This window comes from Zootoca vivipara, chromosome 6 (genome assembly GCF_963506605.1).
Source record: "Zootoca vivipara chromosome 6, rZooViv1.1, whole genome shotgun sequence".
NCBI classification, from domain to species: Eukaryota; Metazoa; Chordata; class Lepidosauria; order Squamata; family Lacertidae; genus Zootoca; species Zootoca vivipara.
The window spans coordinates 1,899,350-1,922,482 of NC_083281.1; the positions used below are offsets into that span (position 1 = coordinate 1,899,350).

The window sequence follows — 23,133 nt, forward strand, 5'->3', positions numbered from 1 at the left end:
TTAGATATATCATGTTTGGACCTGTATCTGGGACCAAGCTATGCAACTGCTGTAATTTATCTGGGAGTAAGATCTTTTGACCAGAACAACACCTCCAATAGCTTGGGCCGATGCAGTTTTCCATAAATTTTACTTTTCAATTCTTCAGGAATGTTTCGACATAAAAACCCAACGTTTCCCAGCAAATATATCTATTTTGACTTGCACTACTTTTACGGTTTATCATTTTTTAAAATCTGTAACGTTGCCTTTCCTACAATTCGTAATTTATCACCTAGTTATTTTTTTTAACATTAATTTTAAGTGTTTGGTTTAAGTCAGGCGTAGGCAAACTCCGGCCTGCCAGATGTTTTGGGACTACAACCCCCATCATCCCTAGCTAACAGGACCAGTGGTCAGGGATGATGGGAATTGTAGTCCCAAAAACAGCTGGAGGGCAGAGTTTGCCTATGCCTGGTTTAATCTTGCTAGCGAGTTTCTACATGTACAGTGACATTTCAAATAGTCCACAAATCCCCCCCCCCAGTCTTTATTATACAGGTGAAACTCGGAAAATTAGAATATCGTCGAAAAGAGCATTTATTTCAGTAATGCTACTTATTATTTTTTCTTTTTCTTTTAATTGTTACAAAGGCTTTCTTTTGGAAATTCCACAGTAATAAAACAATTAGTTACAATAATATAAAAATAAACATTGCTATTATATTTCATTAATTACATTCCATTTATAATTGACCTGCCTAACGACAAATAATTACAACAAATAAAGGCTTGGCATATCTTGCTTTGCATGTCATGCATCTATCTCAGATATTGGTTTCGCCTTTTATGTTGCGTTACTGAAATAAATGCATTCTTCGACGATATTCTAATTTTCAGTGTTTCACCTCTACAGTGGAACCTCGGTTTATGAACACCTCGGTTTACGAACTTTCGGTTTACGAACGCCGCAGACCCATCTGGAACGGATTAATTCACTTTCCATTACTTTCAATGGGAAAGTTCGCTTCCGTTTATGAACGCTTCAGTTTATGAACAGACTTCCTGAACCAATTGTGTTCATAAACCGAGGTACCACTGTACTACCGGTACAATGTACACAATCCTTGCCGTTTATTTTGTTTGCAGCTTGCAAACCGCCTTAAGGCGGAATACAAATTAAAAGTGAAACCCCTCGTGGAGGGTGCCAAACGTTTGGGATTCCCCCCGCTACTTCACTGGATCAGCTGCACCCACCCAAGGAAGGGGAAAAGCAAAGAGTGAGCTTTCTAAGTGATCTGGGGGAAATGCAGATCTGGTAGAATTAATCCGAGCCTTGGAAAAAGCACAGAGTGACACTCTTCCCAACTTCCTCCTTCCAACACTTATTATTATTATTATTTCCAAATGGGGAAAGTGGTGAACTGTTCTACCACCTCATTGAGCAAAAGCCCAGCGGGTACAGAGATTTCCTGAGCGCCAGGAGGAGATCACAAGAGCAGTTGCGGCAAATTTTTTAGAAGGCAAGATGCTTGATCCTTTTCTCAGCGACGTTCCTCCACCTCCCAATCCTTTTCCAACTCCACAGCCTTGAGGTCGCAAAACAGCTTGCATTCAAGCTCGATGTTTTCTTGCCAAGCGTTAAAAGAAACAGACGGGAAGAAGGTACGGAAAACAGTGTTTTCTTTTTCCCTTTTTAATTACAAAACTAATAGTCCCCCCCAAACAAATATTACAAATATGATCACGGCTGAAAGGACACCATCAGTTAGTGCTAAGGAGGCGAGGGGGGGGGGAAGAGAAGGGGCTCCTGAATTGCCGCGAAATTTCTAAAAGCTGCAAAACCCCGCACTATACCCCACCCCGCAAAAGCAGTAGAGAGAAAAGTCGCTTCGAGGAATAAAAGAAACTCGCTTCGGACGGGGACCACCGGGTAGTGACCAGACACCGCAAAAGTTCCTGTCCGTGCGGCAGGAACAAGGTTTCTGCTATGGCAACATCGCAGGGAGCGAGAGAAGCTCGCGGTGCCGTTTTTACTTCCGGCGAAACCTTAAAAGGAGAAGCTTTGCATGGAGTTACCTGAAAAGGTGGAACCGCAGGTGGAGAAAAAAAAGGAGAGGGAGGAGGAAAGGAAAGACAGGCATTTGTGTGTGTACAAAACGGGTAAATCCCTCCATTGTAAGAATGTGCCTCTCCTAACTTCCCCTACCCAAAAGGGAGTCTTCAAAAACTGCTTCGGAACGGAGTGAAAATTCGCGCTTCTGGGATTATGACACTGACACACACACACACACACACACACACACACACACACCCACCCACCCACCCACCCACACCGAAATGGACAAAATTCAGTAGCAGGGATGGTCAATGAACCGGGTGCAGTGCGGAGCCCCACAGAAACAATCCCATAAGTGGTTTGGAAGCACCAATGTGGAGCTGGCAGGTGGGATGGCAAAAAACCCCAGCACTGGAGATGGGATTGCGGGAGGGGGCAGGTGCTACGCTGAACCAAAGCTGAAAACTGCATGGGTCCCGGGCGGCAAAAACAAGCCAGGATTTTCCGCCACAGGTTCCCGTCCTTGTGTGTGGCTCCAGAAAGCAATGGTTTAAATAGGTTCAGAACAAGCGCGGGTAAAAAGTAAAACCCACAGACTTTTGCAACGGTGCGATTAAAACCAACAGATTTCTGCATGGCAACGGTGCGATTAAAACCCAGATTTCTGCACAGCAACGGTGCAATTTAAACCCAAATATTTCTGCACGGCAACAGTGCCATTAAAACCTACAGATTATTGTACAGCAACGGTGCAATTAAAACCTGCAGATTTTTGCATGGTTTTGCACGGCGACGTGCCGGCTCCTCGGCGCAAGCGTTGCGCTAATTCCAAGCAAGCCCAATTTTGTGACAGCTTTGTGTTGTGAGGTTTACTCCGTGTACGATGCTGAACACGTCTAATAAGGCAGATTCTGCATCGCTGCAAAACCGGATGAGCTCAGCTCCCCTCTTCCAAGGACAAGCGGCACTTTCAATCTATTGCTTCTAATTGCGTGCGAGGAGCAAAAAAGGCCCCCCACCTGCCCCACCCCCAAGCAAATGATTTGAATCTAGTAAAACGGATTTGGAGAGGTCAGTATATACCGCCCTCGCAATGCACTGGTCATTAAAAACACAAATGATACAGCACCTTTAAGCTTACGAAAGTTTTCTCCAAATGGGTCCCTCCGACATTGCCACTGGATAAATGGACTTTGTGTGTGTAACCCCAAATGTCTGCACTTTTGAGAGATCCACACAAAACGTCTGGCAGCTTTTGGGCCCCCCGAGACGGTTATCGTTCCCTTCCTATGGGAAGGACCCCCCCCCCCCGTTACACCTCTGGGAAGACCGGACAAGTCTTGAAAATGCCCTCCCCCCCCAAGTCAGATGGAAACACACCAACGCACACACAAAAATCCCATGGCAAGCTTTCGCAGAAGGAAGGATTATCTACAACTGAAGCAAACAAACAAAGTATGGGACAGGTGGTTCCCATTTAAAAACGGTGCCTCTACCTTAAGCTGAAAGAGGACGTTAAGTTTGGGTACGTGTCTGCTAATTAATAATTAAAAACAGCCACCACCAGGGCAAATTGCATCGCTGCCCTGGAAATAAAAGATGGAGTAGTTCATGTTTGGAGTTTCTCCGAGTTCCTTCCCTGTTAACACTTGAGAAAATAACAATTGGTGGTGGGGGTGGGTTGAGAGAGAGAAGAGAGAGAGAGAAAGAGTACGGATTTTAGTAAAGTCCATCTTCAAGCTAGCCAGGATCTACTGAGCCACTGGATTCTCAAGCTTCCGGCAAATAAAGGCTGAAGACGACCGGAGGCTGGAGGCACCTCCAGGCGGCTGCGGAGATGGCATGCGATGCTGTCCGATGGCAAGCTCGCCCCATCGCGGAGCGAGGAAAGGCTAGGATTCTCAAGAGGGACTCCCTGAAGGAAGAGAGATAGAAAGAGACTTGATCCATCACAGAGGACTAGCACCTTGTTTAAACATTTTGGGTCTGCAACACTGGCCTCCGACCCTCTTTCCCTCCCTCCCTCCTCCTATGCCCACTCGCATCTCTGCTGCCCAAAGGTTTGCATGGCTGTTTGTTGCAGCAGCCCTGGCTACAAGCTCCGCAGGCGAACGGTGCCTCTGGGGCTGGCCAGGGGGTGCTGGGTGCCAGGAGCTGGGGCGGCCTCGGAGTAACCAACCTAGTGGGTGAGGGAGCCCAGCCAGCCAGTCCGCCAGCCCTTGCTGTTGGGAGTGGACAGACTAGTGGGAGGCCGGTCAGGCAAGCAGCCTTTCCTGTGCTTGCTGTCTGCAATGCCAGCCTGGGAGCTGAGTGCCCGGTGCTGAAGGGGAGCCTTTCCGCCATGCAGGCCTGGCAGCGCCCGCTGCTGCCTCCCCCCCTAGGCAAGCTGCTGGCCTCACGTCCACCTTTGTCCGGTCTCCGTTGGGCCACTGAGGCTGGGGGCATCCTCTTCCCAGGCCCCTGTGGGGCAGCGTGAGGAGGCACCTCTCTTTGGGGCAGCTCAGAGACCAGCGGCTGCCCGGAGGACTCCCAAGGAGAGGAGGCCGAGGGAACACTCCACAAGGGAGGGTGTTCAGAAAAGGGTGAGGGGCTGCCAGCTCTGTGGGGAAGGGGGGGGGCATAACTGGGCTCCTGAGACCCACAGGGCTGCCGCAGAAATAACACAATTGGTCAAGGGAGCTGCGGACCCTGGCTTGCACTGACTGGCAGCAGCCCTCTAGGGATTCAGACATGGAAGAAGTCTTTCTTTCCTGCCTGCCTGCTCTGCCACGGAGCTACAGAGTTTCCCTTGGAGCAACTGAGGGTATTGTTACCTGGACTATACGCTCTCCACCTCCGGCCCGCGATCCACGTCCTCCTCCTCCTCCTCCTCTTCTTCCTCCCCGTCTTCGTCCCCCAAGGCCTTCTCCTCGGGCGCCTCGCCGTCCCTCGCGATCTCCTCTACGTGAGCGAGCATGTCAGCCATCAGAGCGTCTTCTAGCCTCTTCCGTACCTGCTGTACGAGCTCTTCCTGTTTCCTGTTGCGGAGGGAAGGAAAGCTGAATGAGGCTGGGGGACAGTGGCATAGCCCCCCTCTCCACAACCGCCTGTCTCGGCAGCTGCTCTGCGTTTTCCGCCGCATGCCTGGGAGACCTGTGCGGAGACCCCTTTGCGGTCAAGGAGATGGGACCCTCAAGGAGCAAGAACAGAAACGGCCACAAGAGGAAGAAAAGGTTGGCGGTTGGAATACTGGGCGCAGTTAAGGCCAGCTCAGCTCAACAAGGATATTGCAGAGATTGAATAGTAGTAGTAGTAGTAGTAATTGTGAAAGAGAGAGAGGATAAGAGAGAGAGAAAGGAAGGAAGGAAGGAAGGAAGGAAGGGGGGAGAGAGATAAATAAAGAGAGAGAAAGAAAGGGGGGAGAGAGAAAGAGAGATAAAAAGAGAAAATAGATAAAAAATAGAAATAGAGAGAAAAAGGGGGAGAAAGAAAGAGGGAGAGATAAAGAGACAGAGAGAAAGGGAGAGAGAAAGAGAAAAAGAAAGAAAGAAAGAAAGAGAAAAAGAAAGAAAGAAAGAAAGAAAGAAAGAAAGAAAGAAAGAAAGAAAGAAAGAAAGAAAGAAGAGATAAACAGGGAGAGATAACAAAAGGGAGAAAGAGAGAGAGATAAAGAAAGAGGGAGAGATCAAGATAAAGACAGAGACAGAGAGATAAATAGGGGGAGTGAGAAAGAAAGGGGGAGAGAGAGATAAAGGAAGAGAGAGAGAGAGAGAGAAAGAACCTTTCCCTACTCCAGGGAGCCTCACTGACCTGATGTCCTCATCGGTCACCATGAAGGCTTTGCAGAGGGGCTGGGAAGTGTTGAGCCAGACTCCGGGGTTCTTCTCCACAGCGGCAGAGAGCTGCCCAGTGATGGGCATAGTGCTGGTGTGCAGGGCGCTGGCAATGGCCGAGAGGAGGGTCTCGTCGGTGCAGCCGGGCCCCACGCCTGTGTGGGGAAAGGGTGCCAGAGGAGACAGGGGGCAAGCGGTCACTGCAGGGCTGCTGACGGGGGCGAGGCCTTGCCCGCCTAGAACACCCCTGGTCAGAGACTATCGTAGGCCAGGCCAAGTTTCAAAACGTTACCCGTCTTTCCCCTATTTTAAGACTGTCTTATATTTATTTTACTCAATGGCTTATTTTCGGGGGGGGGGGGAGTGTCTTATTTTTTTAATTACCGTTAAGTACTGCATGGTTCCAGGCGCCTGCCTCCTCCTGCCGCACAGACGGCGGCAGAAGAAAGAAAAAGTTCCAGGAAGATCCAGCCTTTTCCTGTCCCTATAAAGTTGTCTCATTACCCGCCCAATAAAGACTTTAAGTGCCATAACAGGATCAGGGGCCAACCTGGCAGGACACAGGGGAAGAAAGCGAAAGGCTGTAGCAAGTAAACAGGGATGGTGAAGAAATCTCAACCTTTTACCAGGGGACGCTGTGGCTTTAAATGACTCCCAGAAGCAATCGGGTGGGTTTCCTCCCCCGCCCCGCTTGAACAAACGTGTCCCCTCCCTGCTCCGTTGCCTCGCTCGCTTTCTCACCTCCGAATGGCGAGGACCTAGCCCCCCCCACCCGTGCTCCTGTGTCTAATTAAATGAGAAGGAAGTGTGGGAGTGGAGGCTGTGAAGGTCTCCCTTTAAGAGACAGCCTGCAATGACGAATTGTCAAAATTGCCACTGGAGGGTGGCATTCCACTATAAACTCATTGTTCCACCTCCTCTCATCTTCACAGCTCTTGCTCTTCTCCTCTGGTTCACATCGGCGGACAGGGGATAACGCCGCCGCCACCAAACACCCATTAAACTTGGAGAGGGAGGAGGGGGAACCTTGAAAATCTGGGACCTTTCTCCCACCCCCTGGCCGGCAAGGGAGGGCTTGTCCCCCCCCCCTCTCTCACACACACACTCACTCTTTCTGCTGCCTGCCTCTCCAAACCAACTCATCAACCCAAAAAACAAGGGGACGGAGGAAGCCGGCGAGATCATAGAATCATAGAGTTGGAAGAGACCACAAGGGCCATCCAGTCCAACCCCCTGCCAAGCAGGAAACACCATCAAAGCATTCATGACAGATGGCTGTCAAGCCTCCGCTTAAAGACCTCCAAAGAAGGAGACTCCACCACACTCCTTGGCAGCAAATTCCACTGCCGAACAGCTCTTACTGTCAGGAAGTTCTTCCTAATGTTGAGGTGGAATCTTCTTTCGTGAAGTTAATCCTCGGACTCGTTCCTGCTGCTGGCTCCTGGAGGCTGGGGGCACTCCACGCAGCACTACTGGGCGCCGACCTGGCAGGCCTCCTCCTCCTCCTCTTGCGTTGCTGCTGTTGGATCCCGAAGGCAGCCTGCCAGGTAGGCGCCCAGCAGCGCCGCGCCCCAAGCCTCCGGGAGCCAGCAGCAGCAACGTGGCAGGAGGCTCGGGGAGCTCTGCGCGGTGCTGCTGGTCGCCGACGCGGCAGGCCACCTCCTCCTCCTCCTGCTGCGGCCATTGTGCTGGGTCCCACTGGATGGCTGGGGCGCTCAGCAGTCTCTCTACGCGCAGTGCGGAGGTATGGCTTATTTTCAGGGCATGGCCTATATTTCGCAAATGCTTAAAAATCCCGCTGCAGCTTATTTTATGGCTACGTCTTAAAATAGGGGAAACACGGTACTAAAGCCGATAGCTGTTTCGGACCACCATCAGCTTAGCCCGTTTTGGCCACTTGGATCTGCGGAACTGGCATTGATATAGGTTTATAGTAATCAGGGTGGATAAAAATCAATGGTTATTTTTTAAAAAAAATAAAAAATGATTTTTTAAAAAATAATAATTGGATTTTTTAAAAATTTAAATCAGATTTTAAAAATAAAATGCTTTTGGAGGAAAAATCTTTCTAAATATAGTTTCCTATTTAAGTTATAGTCCAAAGGCTATTCATCGGGAAATAAGGATTTGTTTTAAGTTTTTCATGTGTGTCTAAGTTTTTTTTTTTTTTTTTTTTAAAACCCATTTAACCACACCAGTTAACAAACATGGATACATACGCTATCATGTTATTGTTTTAGTTAAATAAATTGTTTAAATTGTTATTAAGGAAATGATTGTTTTTCTCCTTCCAATAAAGTACAGCAGAAAAGTTGTCCAAATGTAAACAGTTAACTTATTAAACCTCACCATAATTTCATCATCATCGGCCTATGTATTTCTAATTGTATAACCAAATCAGTCGTTTTTGATATAACTGTAAAAATGACTCAGAAAATTTATTATTCAAAAAACAAAACCTTCACCTGGTTGTCAGTATTAAGATTTTACCAGCAAAATATTTTGTTGGGAGCTGGCCAGAGTGGCTGGGGAAACGCAGCCAGATGGGCGGGGTATAAATAATAAATGTTTATTATTATTATATTCCCTCTGATGGTATTTACTTGACCCCAGGATGCTGGACGAGGTATTTGCAGCGATCAAAAAGGTGCGCAGTACCTTGCAAACCTTTCGGGAGGTCCATGGTTTTCACCAGCTCCTCTGCGATATCGAAGGCATTCAGGCCGCTCAGCTTCTTCTCCCAGAAGAGCTGGGGAGAGGAGGAGAGAAAGGAGGGAAAGAGAAAAAGAACGGCCCGTTAAGCACATTTCTCTGAACATCACGACGGGCACAAAAACATCAGCTGCCCACACATTAAAAAGCACATGGGAAAGTGTTGTTTGTTAAGGGCACTTGGAACTGTAGCTGTGCGAGTAGAAAACTATATTTCCCACGGTTCTTTCTTTTTTTGGGTGCAGGTGGGGAGAAGCCATGTGCTTTTAAGTCTACACATGTACACAGTCCAATGCTGGCTCTCAGCCAGAGAAAATCCTTTCCAAGTGTCATTTATTTAAAATTATTAACTACGACTTGCATGCCAGTTGGATTTTATGGGTAAAAGGGAAGGGGAAAAGATTTAACGGTTTGGAACGACAATAGCTTTAAGAGAACCACTAACGATCCTTTTCGTTAACAGCTTTGAGGTTTCATTGCAAACGAGAGGAATGCTAATCACGTGAAATAAACACTACCGACCCTTTTCTGATTCTGTAACATCTGTAGTCATAGAATCATAGAGTTGGAAGAGACCACAAGGGCCATCCAGTCCAACCCCCTGCCAAGCAGGAAACACCATCAAAGCATTCTTGACATATGCCTGTCAAGCCTCTGCTTAAAGACCTCCAAAGGAGGAGACTCCACCACACTCCTTGGTAGCAAATTCCACTGCCGAACAGCTCTTACTATTAAAAACATAATAAAACATTAAAAACTTTCCTACACAGAGCTGCCTTCAGATGTCTTCTAAAAGTCAGATATTTGTTTATCTCCTTGACATCTGATGGGAGGGCGTTCCACAGGGCGGGCGCCACCACCGAGAAGGCCCTCTGCCGCCTGGTTCCCTGTAACCTCGCTTCTCGCAGGGAGGGAACCGCCAGAAGGCCCTCAGTGCTGGACCTCAGTGTCTGGGGTGGAGACGCTCCTTCAAGTCTACTGGGCCTTTGAGGCCGTTTAGGGCTTTCAGGGTCAGCACCAACACTTTGAATTGTGCTCGGAAACGTACTGGGAGCCATCTGGGGCTGCATCTGGTCCCTGGGTCTGAAGTTCCCCACTAGAGGGGTGGAAAAAAGAAGACCAAGAGGCCCTAGACATCTTCAAAGGCAAGAAAACACATGTGACGATAGAGTTCTATCCGCCTAAATAAAGTTTCCCTTTCGCACAATATGTCCCTCACCAGGACCCGTTTACATAACGGGGCAACAGGGGCACAACAACTGCTTATATGCATTCCTGGAAGTCTGGGCCACTCCCACTCCCAACGTGAATCACAACTCAAGAGTTCAATGGGGCCAATGGCAGAGGCCCAAATCCTGAAAATGTCCTGTGATTGGACGTCATGTATCGAATCAGAACAAGGGAGCTCAGAATCCTTAGTCCAGACCAGGCACCCCCAAACTCGGCCCTCCAGATGTTTTGGGACTACAACTCCCATCATCCCTGGCTAACAGGACCAGTGGTCAGGGATGATGGGAGCTGTAGTCCCAAAACATCTGGAGGGCCGAGTTTGGGGGTGCCTGGTCCAGGCCATGGGGAGGCAAACTAAGGCCTGGGGGCCAGATCCGGCCCAATTGCCTTCTCAATGCGGACTGCGGACGGTCTGGGAATCAGCGTGTTTTTACATGAATAGAATGTGTCCTTTTATTTAAAATGCATCTTTGGGTTATTTGTGGGGCATAGGAATTCGTTCATTCCACACCACCCCCCCAAAAAATATAGTCCGGCCCCCACAAGGTCTGAGGGACAGTGGACCGGCCCCCTGCTGAAAAGGTTTGCTGACCCCCTGATCCAGACTCCAGCTCAGGCAAACACAGACCCACTGAATACATAGCACGCAGGTGTCCTGCAACAGGACCCGCTTACCTGGCGGGGTTGATCAACTGCCTTTTGGGGGTCCGTCTTGACTTTATTGCTCGGGTGGTTGGTGATCTTGGTGACGGGCTGCTTGAAGATCGAAGCCGTCTGCCGGACGGGGAGCGCCGTGTTCAGGTCGGGTTTGCCCTGAAAACAGAAGAGGCAGGTGACTCCAACAGAGCGAAAAAGGCCCTTCCCACTTCCTAAACTCATGCAAATGTCGATAAACTTGCGAGCAAGCCCTTCTAGCCTGTGAACCTTCCACCCCGTCGTAAATCGATAATAATAATAATAATGCTGCCTCTGGACTTTCGGTCAGCTTTTAACCCAGTGGTTTTTCTGTCATCTCCTTAAACAAACTTTGCATAAAATAGAATAAAAATAAAACGTACATATTTACACCCCCACCAAATGTGAACGTAAGTCCCGCTTTCCTGTCACACAAATATTCCTTGTTTCTTTGATTTGATCTGGCTGGTGTTCGATACCACCCCCAAACTAAACTTATAGCCATTGGATTTTAGAGCGGAACCTCGGCTCTCGAACGTCTCCGTTGACAAACAATTCGGAACCCAAACACTGGCAAACTGGAAGTGAATGCGTCCGTTTTCAAACGTGTCTTGGAAGTCGAACGGCTTCCGAGGCGCACGTCTCCATTTTTTTCAATGGATTTTGCCGACCGCCCTTTGATCTTCAGTTTTCAAACGTTATTCATTCCTTCATTCAATTTATACACTGCCTTATACCCGGAGGTCTATGCAAAAGCCTTTGACTATGCAAAAGCCTTTGACTGTGTCGACCACAGCAAACTATGGCAAGTTCTTAAAGAAATGGGAGTGCCTGATCACCTCATCTGTCTCCTGAGAAATCTCTATGTGGGACAAGAAGCTACAGTTAGAACTGGATATGGAACAACTGATTGGTTCAAAATTGGGAAAGGAGTACGACAAGGTTGTATATTGTCTCCCTGCTTATTTAACTTATATGCAGAATACATCATGCGAAAGGCTGGACTAGATGAATCCCAAGCCGGAATTAAGATTGCCGGAAGAAATATCAACAACCTCAGATATGCAGATGACACAACCTTGATGGCAGAAAGTGAGGAGGAATTAAAGAACCTTTTACGGAGGGTGAAAGAGGAGAGCGCAAAATATGGTCTGAAGCTCAACATCAAAAAAACCAAGATCATGGCCACTGGTCCCATCACCTCCTGGCAAATAGAAGGGGAAGAAATGGAGGCAGTGAGAGATTTCACCTTCTTGGGCTCCTTGATCACTGCAGATGGTGACAGCAGTCACGAAATTAAAAGACGCCTGCTTCTTGGGAGAAAAGCAATGACAAACCTAGACAGCATCTTAAAAAGCAGAGACATCACCTTGCCGACAAAGGTCCGTATAGTTAAAGCTATGGTTTTCCCAGTAGTGATGTATGGAAGTGAGAGCTGGACCATAAAGAAGGCTGATCGCCGAAGAATTGATGCTTTTGAATTGTGGTGCTGGAGGAGACTCTTGAGAGTCCCATGGACTGCTAGAAGATCAAACCTATCCATTCTTAAGGAAATCAGCCCTGAGTGCTCCCTGGAAGGACAGATCGTGAAGCTGAGGCTCCAATACTTTGGCCACCTCATGAGAAGAGAAGACTCCCTGGGAAAGACCCTGATGTTGGGAAAGATTGAGGGCACAAGGAGAAGGGGACGACAGAGGACGAGATGGTTGGGCAGTGTTCTCGAAGCTACGAACATGAGTCTGACCAAACTGCGGGAGGCAGTGCAAGACAGGAGGGCCTGGCGTGCTCTGGTCCATGGGGTCACGAAGAGGCGGACACAACTAAACGACTAAACGACAACTAACCCGGAGGTCTAGGGGCGGTTCACAAACAAGACCACAACATATAAAATAAAACCAAAAGCAATAACCCTCCCCCCCCAAAAAAAGAACCGCATTCTAATAGGGTGTTAGATGTCAATCAGATCAACCCAAGGCCTGGTTAAAAAGGAACGTTTTTGCCTGGCGCCTCAAGGTGTGCAATGAAGGCGCCAGGCATCTCACAAATGGGGAGCCACTGCAGAGAAGGCCCCGTTCTTCCGGAACAGAGACGACAAAGTGCATTTCTTGGCACAGCGGGAAGATTTGTGCTTGGGTAACGAAACCCCAGCCCCATGTGCGTGCCCCAAGTCCTCCCCAAATCTCCTCCTCCTCGAGAGGAGCAGAGTGAAGATTTATGGAGATTGCAGAAGTTAAGCCTCCTTGCCCTAACGGAACAAGTTGGATTTTTTTTTGCGTCGCCTGCAGCGTAGCAGGGCTGCCTTTCGCACAAAAGGCCTATGGGAGGCTGGCACGGGGAGGGTCAAGCGCAGGGGTCCCCAGACTACGCCCCCCGGGCCAGATGCGGCCCAATTGGCCTCCCAATCCGGCCCGCGACGACCCCCGCTGCCGCCTCTTGCGGCGCGCTGCGCGGCGGCGCACTTCCAGATCTGAAAAAAATTGCCGAAAATCGTTTCTGTGCATGCGTATGGGCCTCTCCCGACCCAGAAGAGGTCATTTCCGGTGCACTTCCGGGTCGGGGGAGGTCCATACGCATGCGCACAATTTTCGGCAATTCTTCCGGGGTGTGCGCATGCGCACTGGCGCGCACTCCCCCACCCTCCGGCCCACTGCGCGCGCACTCCCCCGCCCTCCGGCCCGAAGGCGGGTAAGTCTGGGGATCCCTGGTCAAGCGCTAAGGGGCTCACCTTGGCCTGGCTGGAGCAGTCATAGCGCATCCGCTGCCTGTTCTTGTTGACTTTGCTCATGAGCATCTTTCCCGTCCGGAAGTCGAAGGTGCTCAGGTCCATGGAATTGCCCAGGTAACGGGCCAGCTGCGGCTTGCTCCGGAATTTCTTCCCGCTCGGGCTGGGGGAAAAAAAAAGAGGGGCGGGGAGGGAGAGGAATTATGGCTTCTGGGGGCGTTAGCACGAGGGCAAACCGGGTGTGGGGAAAGAAAATCTGTTCGGGGCACAGCTGCCCTACGAAAACAACACAGCCGCAGAGCAAAGAAATAGGAGGAAACCTCTTCCGTCTCAGGGGCCAAATCCCCATCACAGGGAATTTTCTGAGAGCCGTGTCTCTCTAGAGGGCAGGGCCATAGGCAAATTCGGGTGAGGCTCTTACCTTTTTTTTTTTTTGCAACGGGAGACACCCCGGAGGCACAAAACGAGGTTTCTGGACACCAAACCCTTGTCCAGCGAGCAAGAGGAACTATCGCTGGTTCCAGCCAGCCAAAAGCAGAGGAGCAGGCCCTGTGAGGGGGTGGGAGTCCCAGGGGCCAGGGGGAAAAGGCACGGAGGGTCACATCCAATCCCTATATCCCTCTGGCAGGTGGACTCAAAACCCACAAGCGCGAAAGAGAAGTGCTTTACCGCTAAAGCAACTGGCGGAGGGAGATTGCGGAGAGAGCCATTGTTTGAAATTAGCCAGGGGCCAGGCGCATTTTGCACCTGGCTATCGGCCACTTGCGACCAAGTGAAGATGCCCAGGCGCCTGACGTCTCCACCATCTGGAGGCACATGCCTGGGGATCCTCGGATCTGGACCGTTTTGTCACACTTTGACCCCCATCCTGTAGAATTCACGTTCCGAATGGCCCACGTCACATTTAAAAAGCAGTGGGATAGGCCAATATATACATTTGCAATTGAAATCATTCCAAATGAGGTTTATTACCACAATTTACAGGCTTCCCGCTGTTTGGAAGGAGCAAATCAAAGTTGCATTTTTCAGCTGAATTTGGGGGAAACCGCTCGAAGCATTTGCTGTGTGTCGAGCTGTTTCAATGGCTTTTGTTCAATGGCTTTTGCAAACAGATGAAAGTCTGTACATTTTGATAATAAGATTTGCAACATGGGTAGAACAATTTCAATTGCAACCATATGCAGACTTTCCATGTATTAAGCGACTTTTCATCTTTCAAAGCTCTTAACCTAGCTCAAGGTTGTCCTCTGAACTAGCTAGATGTTTAACCAAGAATCAACCACAGTCCATCCTTTGAAAAATAAGACTTTTGAGCCGTCTTGCCCCAAAGCGGCAACTGGACATTCTGTTTTGGTGATGGCGGCCTTCGTTTAAGGAGCCCAGTTTATATATCCTGAGTTTCTAACACTGCGTCCAAAACTGGTTTGAAGTCCTTTTGTGACTTCATCCGTTTCATAATTTTTGACCTGGGAATCTATTGTGAATTATGATGTTTGTGTGTGCTATGCAAAAATCACAAAGCAGGAAAAAAACCATGAAGCCAGCCAATACCTTCCTAGTTCCATCCTTATTTCGGACATCGTGGTATATATCAGTATATCACAAGGCTGAGCACAGACACAGAGCTGAAATCTTAGTTTTAAGGAAACATTTGGCACCTAGTTTAATGGTGACATGGACCATTCATAACGTTGGAATATCATTCACAGCGGTGAGCGGGGGGGAAGCGAAGACAAGCAGTGACGATTCGCTTTAATGTCGTTCGCTGCTCCTGCTAGGCTGCACAAATAAAAGAGAGCATTTTCGTTCCTGAAATTCATTCCGAGGGTGCAGATAAAATACAGTGGTACCTTGGTTCTCAAACACTTTGGCTCTCAAACTCCGAAAACCTGGAAGCAAGTGTTCCGGTTTCCAAACGTTTTTTGGAAGCTGAACATCCATTACAGCTATTGTTTCCAAGCTGGACCTTGGTTTTGGAAGTCAAATGGACTTCTGGAACTGATTAAGTTTGGCGCTTTTGTTTTTTGCTCTTTATTTTGTGTTTTGCTTTTGAGGCTTTTTCCAACTAATTTGCTTTTGTGACTGTGTGGAACCCAGTTCAGCTACTGATTGATTGTGTGACTGCGGAAATGGATAAAAGCCGCCCCCCCCAATCCAAACAATGACAGTCATCAGCGCAGGGAAGGAAAAAAATTGACAATTTTAGTATTTATCATCTACAATACTGCCTTATTTATTTTATAGTACAATACATAGATGATCACTTCCATTTTATGGGCCAACGGTCTCGTTAGATAGTAAAATCCATGTTCAATTGCTGTTTTAGGGGTTGTTTTTAAAAGCCTGGAACAGACTTAATCCATTCTGCATCATTGCTTTCTATGGGGAATGGTGCGCCTTGGTTTTGGAACGGAATTTCCGGAATGGATTCGGTTTGAGAACCAAGGTTGCCACTGTAGAACAGAGAGAATTCTACGGGATGGAATCTTGTGTGTGTGAGAACAGTCAGGATCCAAGGATGTGTGGGCAGCTGACCTCCTAGGACCGATCCAACTTTCCCAACAAGCTGAATTTCCAATGCTGTTTCCGGAGCTATCAATTCACAACCCCCTAGGCACACCCACACACACCCCACGAAAAGCCGAGCAAATGCAAAATTTCAGCGCCTGCAAAAATAAAAATGCATAAAAAGCCTCCGAAACTCGAAACCCGCACAACTCTGAAGCTGCGGCAGGAGAGAGAAGCCTCCCGTCGTAGCGAGAGAATGTCTCCCCTTTGTGAAAAGCAAGCGCAAAGCGACTTTTGCCTGCGTGACTCTCCCCCCCCCCCCGGCAACCACAACCAAGGTTGTTTTTATTGTAAAGGAAGAAAAAAGGAGAAAGCAGCTGAGAAACGATTCTGCATGCTCCCCTCCTGCTCCTCAAAGTACGCTCGCTTTGTGAGGTATTCAATAGCTTGCCCCAGCCGCCGAGGAACGAAATATAAAAAGGGGGAGGCCTTTCCCCCTCCCCTGCAATTCTTTCACTCTTTTATTTAAGGCGCTCAACTTGCAAACGCAGACTTTTGGGAGCACGGGGCGGGAGATTAAGATGAATGCAGCCCCTATTCAAGGTGCCCAAACAAACTTCCATATGTCCAACTCTGCACGGGCAAGCAAAAATCTCTTTGTTTCCCTCTTTAGTGAGGAAGGGGAAAAAAAAGGTTTTGTAAATGGATCCCGGCTCCTATTATCAATAAAAGCCAGCTTCGTTGCACCTCCCCTTTCTAGCTCCAGACACCAGACATTTTTTAGAGCCTGGAAAAGAAAGAAAAAAGCCCATGCAAAGGGCTTGCTTTTTTCAAGAACACCCCCCCCCCCCGCCACTGCAAAAAAACCCCTGAGAATTAAACAATGGATTATGCAGAGGGGCCGTTTCAAAACTTTCTTTTTGCAAGGAAAGCCCTTGCAGAGGGTTCTGGGAAAGGCTCCATGCAGCCCCCCCCCCCCCGCCCCCGGCATGAAAATTGTACTGGGCAAAGGCAAAAATTGCAAGCCTTTGCCCTGCCCACCGCTGGCTGGCATGCGGCCCTCAGGAGGCTGACAGGAAGGAAAAGTGGCCCCCCCAGGATGCAAAGAGCTCCCACAGCCCCTGTTCTAGGTCCAAAAACACAAGACCAGAATCGACGGCATGCAGAGTTTTCCCGTCTATGCCGGGCTCCCAAATCACATCCAAATAATCTCTATTGTGCTAGGCCGTGACGACAAAAGCAGTCAGGAAAAGGAATACCTATATAACTGCCTATAAAGTACAGATTGGGGACTCAATATTTTTATTGCAACCCAGTCAAATGGCCAGGGTACAAATTCTTCTTCTTCTTTAGACCTCTGAATCCTATTTGAATTCTATTTAGACCTCTGAATTGGTCCGGGTTAGCGTTGCCATATTTCAAAAAGTGAAAATCAGTAACAAAAGTTTTTTTGGGGAAAATAAGTTCTATTTTACGGTTTTAGGACTGCTTATATTTTGAATTTTCATATTTTCTAACAACTTTAGGCGACCTCCCCCCCACAAAAAAAACCCCAACCCTCAAAGTTATTCTCTCTGATGTTTAAAATACTGATTTCTTAATTTGGGGTTCAAAAAAATACGGCCCTTCTTATACATGGAGAAATACGATAGATATGGGATGCACCCTAATCTTTTAAGTGCTTTGGGGCTCCAAAGGTCTCCATCCTAGCTAGTAGCCACCAGCTGCCTCCAAGAATTTGCCCAATCCTCCTTGCTGCCTCCTGTGGAAGCGAATTCCTAAGTTTTGAATTTTAAGTTTTGATGTGCAAAGGAAAAGCTGCTGGCGAACGTGGGCTTCCGGGCCCCCTTATCCAGCCCTCAAGGCACTTTCCCAGGCTACTCCCCTCGCCAGTCCCGCTTTCCACCCTCCTCAAATATTGTGTCCAGTTCTGGGCACCACAATTTAAAGGGGGATGTTGACAAGCTGGAAGGTGTGCAGAGGAGAGCAACCGAGATGGTCAAGGGTCTGGAAACTGAGCCTGGAGAGGAGAGTCATCTTCCGATATCCGAAAGGCTGTCATGTGGGAGATGGAGGAAGCATGTTTTCTCCCGCTCCGGAGGGTAAGACTCGAACCCATGGCTTCAAGTGATGAGAAAGGTAACATTTTCATGGGAGAAATGTTGGAGGGGATGGAATAGGACGTCCCTATTTTCATGGGAGAAATGTTGGAGGGGATGGAATAGGACGTCCCTATTTTCATAGGAGAAATGTTGGAGGGGATGGAATAGGACGTCCCTATTTTCACGGGAGAAATGTTGGAGGGGATGGAATAGGACGTCCCTATTTTCATGGGAGAAATGTTGGAGGAGATGGAATAGGACATCCCTCTTTTCATAGGAGAAATGTTGGAGGGGATGGAATAGGACGTCCCTATTTTCACGGGAGAAATGTTGGAGGGGATGGAATAGGACGTCCCTATTTTCATGGGAGAAACATTGGAGGGGATGGAATAGGATGTCTCTATTTTGACGGGAGAAACTTTGGAGGGAATGGAATAGGACGTCCCTATTTTCACAGGAGAAATGCTGGACAGTATGGCCCCCCTTTAAAATGTTTTGAGCCCCCCCACCAAGTAGACACACATTGCCACCCAAATGTGTTGCCACATCTTGTGATAGATTTTGCAGGGTGGGGGCTTACCTGTCCCCAATATTTATTGTCATACCTTCCTTCTCTTTTTTGTCTTGGTCAGAGCACACCTGGAATACTGTGTTCAGTTCTGGGCGTCACAATTTAAGATGGATGTTGACAAGCAGGGCAGAGGAGGGTGACCGAGATGGTCAAGGTTCTGGAAACCAAGCCTGATGAGGAACGGTTGAGGGAGCTGGGGATGCTTAGCCTGGGAAAGAGGAGCCTGAGAGGAGAGAGGAGAGCCATCTTCCAATATCTCAAGGGCTGCCACACGGAAGAGGGAGCAAGCTTGTTTTTTCTCCTGCTCTGGAGGGCAGGACTCGAACCCAGAGCTCCAAGTGACAAGAAAAGAGATTCCGACTTGACACCAGGAAGAAATTTCTGACAGTAAGAGACAGTGGAATGGTTCCTCCCTGGAGGCTGAGGACTCTGCTTCCTTGGAGGTTTCCGAGCAGAGGTTGGATGGCCACCCGTCATGGATGCTTTAGCCGAGATTCCTGCTTTGCAGGGGGTTGGACTTGATGACCCTTGGGGGTCCCTCCCAACTCAAATGCTTATACGTGGGCTGGAGGATAGAGAGGGGTTCGCAAGTGCTTTGCCGCGGTGCAAAAGGCACTCTGGGCTAGAAAACATGACCGACCTTGGAACAAACAACATGATTGTTGCATGAATGCCGCGGTTAGCCGGAACAAACATTGCTTCAAACTGGCAAAAGCATATCCAAGGCAGCCCCCACCACCCACCTAAAGTTTCCTGTGCAGGCAAAACATTGCATGCCCCCCCCATGTAAACAACAGGAAACTATGCTATTTGCTCATATTCAATTTCCTTCAGCCAAGGAAGATGCTCTTTAACAGACATCTATGCAACAGGCTGACACTCCACCCCCACCCCCCAATAAAGAACCAGCTGAAATTGCTTCTACTGCCCTGCTGGCTATAATGGTTCTTATTGGACAGGACCCACCCCCCCAATGCCCCACAGCACACCTGTAAGTCTGCACAACCACATATCTAACCTGTGACAGCTGCAGTCCCAACCACCCCACCCCCCAAAAACCTGGATGCAATAGTATTTTGAGAGACCCGCTCCCCAACAAAACAATCCACCCCAGGTTGGCTGTGGAAATGTGACACCTATGAACCATTCAGCCCCCTCCCCAAAGACCCTCACCTGCCAAGGGAGCCAATAACTGGGAGGCAATCCTCAGCGACAAGCAGCTTCCCAATTTTTAATTTCATTTCAAAGGGCTGCATTCCTCCTTTCTAATACCCAGAACTTGGCTGCAACAGGGGTTCTGTTCCTGACTCCCCCCCCCAATAATAAACCTCGGTGCAAGAAGCACCGGGGTGGGGTGGGCCTTATTATTTCCTGCATCCATCTGTCAGTCCGTTGCTATGTTAAAGGTTCACGAACTGTCACAGTGCTCCCATGCAGCAGAGCCACGATTTTCTAGACTAACAAGATCTGTGTTTACGTTGCCAAGGGTGGGGGGGTTCGTGTGCATCAGAGACACCCCTCATCCAATGCAGGCACCCCGTAACCTCAATGCAAAAATAAATAAAATATTCCCACTCACCCCTCCCAACACCAGTGCAACGGGGTTGCAACCATCTAAAGCACACACAGGCAATAATCCACGTATTCTCCCCCCCCTCCCGCAAAAAATTCAATAGGGTGCCCATTCAATCTCAAACTCACCCCCAACCTGCCTGCTCCCCCCCCAATCTTTTGCAAAATCAAAACTAGCACTGGGTGGCAGCGACTCGCAACGGGACTGTCACTTGCGGCCTCCCCCCCCCCTACAAGCAGCAACGCCTCCCAGCTCCGATCCGTGCCAGTGCAAACCGGGGTTCCCCCGCCGCAGGACCCCCTTCTTGCATAAGCAAGCGGCAAGCAGATCACACACACACACCCCGCGCCATGCACCGAGGTGCTGCCAGGCAGTGGTGCAGCGAAAGGGCATGTCCACGGTTGTCTGTGTGATGTCTTCACAGCGCCTTTTGCGACAGCAGCGAGGAAGCAGGCAGGAAGAAAGGCCGGCTGCAGGCAGCGTACCCCCCCTCCAACCCCCCCACCCTCCTTCCTCCCGGCCCCCCCACCTCCTTCCGCCGTGGCACATTCACCTATAATAATAGACATCACTCTTGCCAGCGGAGAGCCCCGATTTCCTGGTCACTTCTTCCCTTTTCCATCCCTGCGGGAGGGCTGAGCACTCCCACCTCTTCCGATCCATAGCTTCCATGAGGCCCGGCGGGTCGGGATCGGGCTCGGCCCAGCCTCCTCCTCCTCCTCCTCTGGCCCCTGCCTGCCTGGCAGCTCCGTGCTCTCTCCCTGCCAGGGTTGCGGCTGGCGCTGGGCTTGGCTGGCTGGCTCTGCTTGCTTGCTTGCTGCAGGCGACTGAAAGGTCCGCTCGGGCTTGCAAGGCCAAGCTAGGCTCGCTGCTGCTGCTGCTGCTGCTTGCAAAGGCGCCTCCGCCGGCTGCTCAAGGGAATGGAACGTTCCCCGGGAAAAAAGCGAGCTGTCAATCACGCCCGCATCCCCCCCAAGCGCTCCTCCACCTGCTCGGAAGGGGGCGCTGCGCTGCCTTACGCGACCGACGCACGGAACGTCGCGCCGTGCGTGGGTGCGTCGCGCTTCGGCCCCCATTGGCTCACCGCGGCGGCTCCATTCATCGTCCCGCGCGCGATCCTCAAGCTGCTCTGTTCCATCCTCTCGCGTTAACTTGCCCCCCCCCCCGCCGTGGGCGAGAGCGGGGGAAAGCGCGCGCACGGGAAGCCGTTGGCGAGCTAGTTTTTTAAAAAAGTTCTAAAGCGTCCGCCTTGATTCCCGCCAATTCGCTCGAGGCGAAACGCACTTTTTCGAAGGCGGTATCCCTCCGCTCCAGGGAGGAAATATAGTCCCCAGGTGTTTTCCCTCAGGAAGGGAAAACGCGTGTCTCGCCAAAGACACGTGAACGCGGAACGAAAACACACACTCTCCCCCCCCCCCAATACACACCGGGAATAAAAAGCTCGACACCCGATCACAACAAAATGCCCCGACGCGCGTGAACAAAGCCTCTTCCCATTAAGGCAAAAGTCCGACAACGTCGGAACGCAACCAACAACGCCCGAAGACGAGTTTCGCCTTTTCCCTCCCCATGAAAAGGCAGGACACGCGTGTACGACGTGGTGACACACGAAGACAAGTCCCCCCCGCCCCGTCTCTCCGCATAAAAATGCTCGACACGTATTCAACGTCGGGACACGCTCTCGACACGTGCGTCTCGCTTTTCCCCCGCATAAGACCCCCCCTCCGATTAAAAAGCCGGGCACGTGTTCCGAGGGTTCCGCCTCGCTCTGTTCCCGCGCGCAATATTCTTCCGCTCGACGCGAAAACCCAGAACGTGTGAATGCGGCCCCCGGCTCCCTGCCACTCGCACTAAAAAAACCAAAAACCCTCGCCCCATGGCAAGCCTCCTCTTCTCCCCATATCTAAATTCAATTAATGATGATGATTATGGCTCTTCTGGAATCCCCACAGCCACCCTATAGGGCTGGTCCACCCCACACCTCCCCGCCCAAACCACCACCCCGCCCCCTATGGCTCCTCCCCAGAACTCTTCCCTAGCCCCCTTGATGTTAAACACCCCCTTATGAACCGAACCCTTCACCCCACATCTCCCTATACCTCTGTCGCCCCCTAACTGCCCCCTTGGCTCAAAGGGAGCCCCTCCCTCCGCCCCCTAACCTCCCCTTTCCCTTCTCTGCCCCACAGATCCCATCGCCCGCCCCCGAACCCTTGCCAGACCCCCCTAACATTTCACCCCCACCAGCTTCCCCCACCCACCTGTTCCCTCTCCCCATAGCAGCCCCCCAGCCCTGCCCTCTTGCTTCCACCCCACAGCCCCCATCTCCTTCCCCTATAGCACCCCACCCCCCTTAGCAGCAGCCCCACCTCCAAAACAAGCCTCTGCCCCCTAGATCTGACCCCCATATCCCTTGCCCTGGATCCCTTGCAACTCCCCTCCCTCCCAGTAACACCCACCTGCCCCATATCACGCTCCCCCGACCCACCCCCTGCCCTCCAAGCTCCCTCCCGACCCACCCCGGACCCCCACTTTTGCAAGATCCCCCCCTCCCCTTGCATGCACGGTGACCCACACTGACCCCATTGTTAGCAGCGGGACCTTCGCCCCCTTTGCATGCATGCATGCAATGCGTGACCCCCCCCCCGCTTGCAAAAGTGCCTCCCCGCGCGCCCCCCAAGATATTGCAAGCTCACCCCAAAGGAGGGCACCGGGGGCCCCCTCCTCCTCCTCCTCTCGGCCCCCCAGCTCCCCCCGGCGCCTTGGCCATCTTCCTCGCCCCCCCACCCCCGGCAGTCGAGAGGCCGCCACGTGGTCCCAAAGCACGCGACCCCCGCCCCTCTCCGCCCCACAAGCCCCGCCCCACGGCAACCAGCTAGCCAGCCGGCCAGCCCCGAGGGGGTGGGGTGGGGAGAAGAAGCAATAAGGTGGGATGGGATGGGGGGCGAGAAGCACCCCACTCTTTTTTTTTTTTAAAACCTCCTCCCCTAAGAATGGGGGCTAGGAGCTGACACCTGCACGGACCCACTGAATTCAGTGGGGCTCCTTGTTGTCACTTTAATGGAATGGGACCCCCCCCCCAAAGTGGGAGAGAAGCCCCCCACGTTTCTGTTCTGCGCCCCCCAACCAAAAATACTTCCCACCTAATACAGGTGAAACTCGGAAAATTAGAATATCGTCAAAAAGTGCATTT

The 23,133-nt window shown here is 50.4% G+C and overlaps 1 protein-coding gene across 3 annotated transcripts; it reads right to left on the reverse strand.

Moving 5' to 3' along the window:
- Nucleotides 1-737: 737 nt before the first annotated feature.
- On the reverse strand, nucleotides 738-22,709 carry MBD3 (methyl-CpG binding domain protein 3). 3 transcript variants are annotated; one of them, XM_035120469.2, is made up of 7 exons: nucleotides 20,593-21,181; nucleotides 13,193-13,352; nucleotides 10,468-10,605; nucleotides 8,509-8,599; nucleotides 5,828-6,005; nucleotides 4,852-5,055; nucleotides 738-3,953 (listed from the first exon to the last, which is right to left on the reverse strand). In XM_035120469.2, exons 1-6 carry the CDS (start codon nucleotides 20,613-20,615, stop codon nucleotides 4,857-4,859), a joined length of 789 nt encoding a protein of 262 aa, XP_034976360.1. In that variant the 5' UTR covers nucleotides 20,616-21,181; the 3' UTR covers nucleotides 738-3,953; nucleotides 4,852-4,856. The 3 variants fall into 3 exon arrangements, with proteins under 3 accessions (XP_034976360.1, XP_034976361.1, XP_034976359.1); XM_035120470.2 differs by lacking the exon at nucleotides 20,593-21,181 and adding an exon at nucleotides 22,637-22,709 and having other exon boundaries at nucleotides 739-3,953; XM_035120468.2 differs by having other exon boundaries at nucleotides 739-3,953; nucleotides 20,497-21,181.
- Nucleotides 22,710-23,133: the final 424 nt, after the last annotated feature.

What these genes read in the sequence shown, in the direction of transcription:
- MBD3 (XM_035120468.2), bottom strand. Translation starts at nt 20,615, where the DNA reads ATGGAAGCTATGGATCGGAAGAGGTGGGAGTGCTCAGCCCTCCCGCAG. An exon ending in CAGTTGATCAACCCCGCCAG is followed by an intron (nt 8,600 to 10,467) that starts GTAAGCGGGTCC and finishes TCCTCTCCCCAG; the next exon opens with CTCTTCTGGGAGAAGAAGCT. An exon ending in GTGACCGATGAGGACATCAG is followed by an intron (nt 5,056 to 5,827) that starts GTCAGTGAGGCT and finishes CCTCCGCAACAG; the next exon opens with GAAACAGGAAGAGCTCGTAC.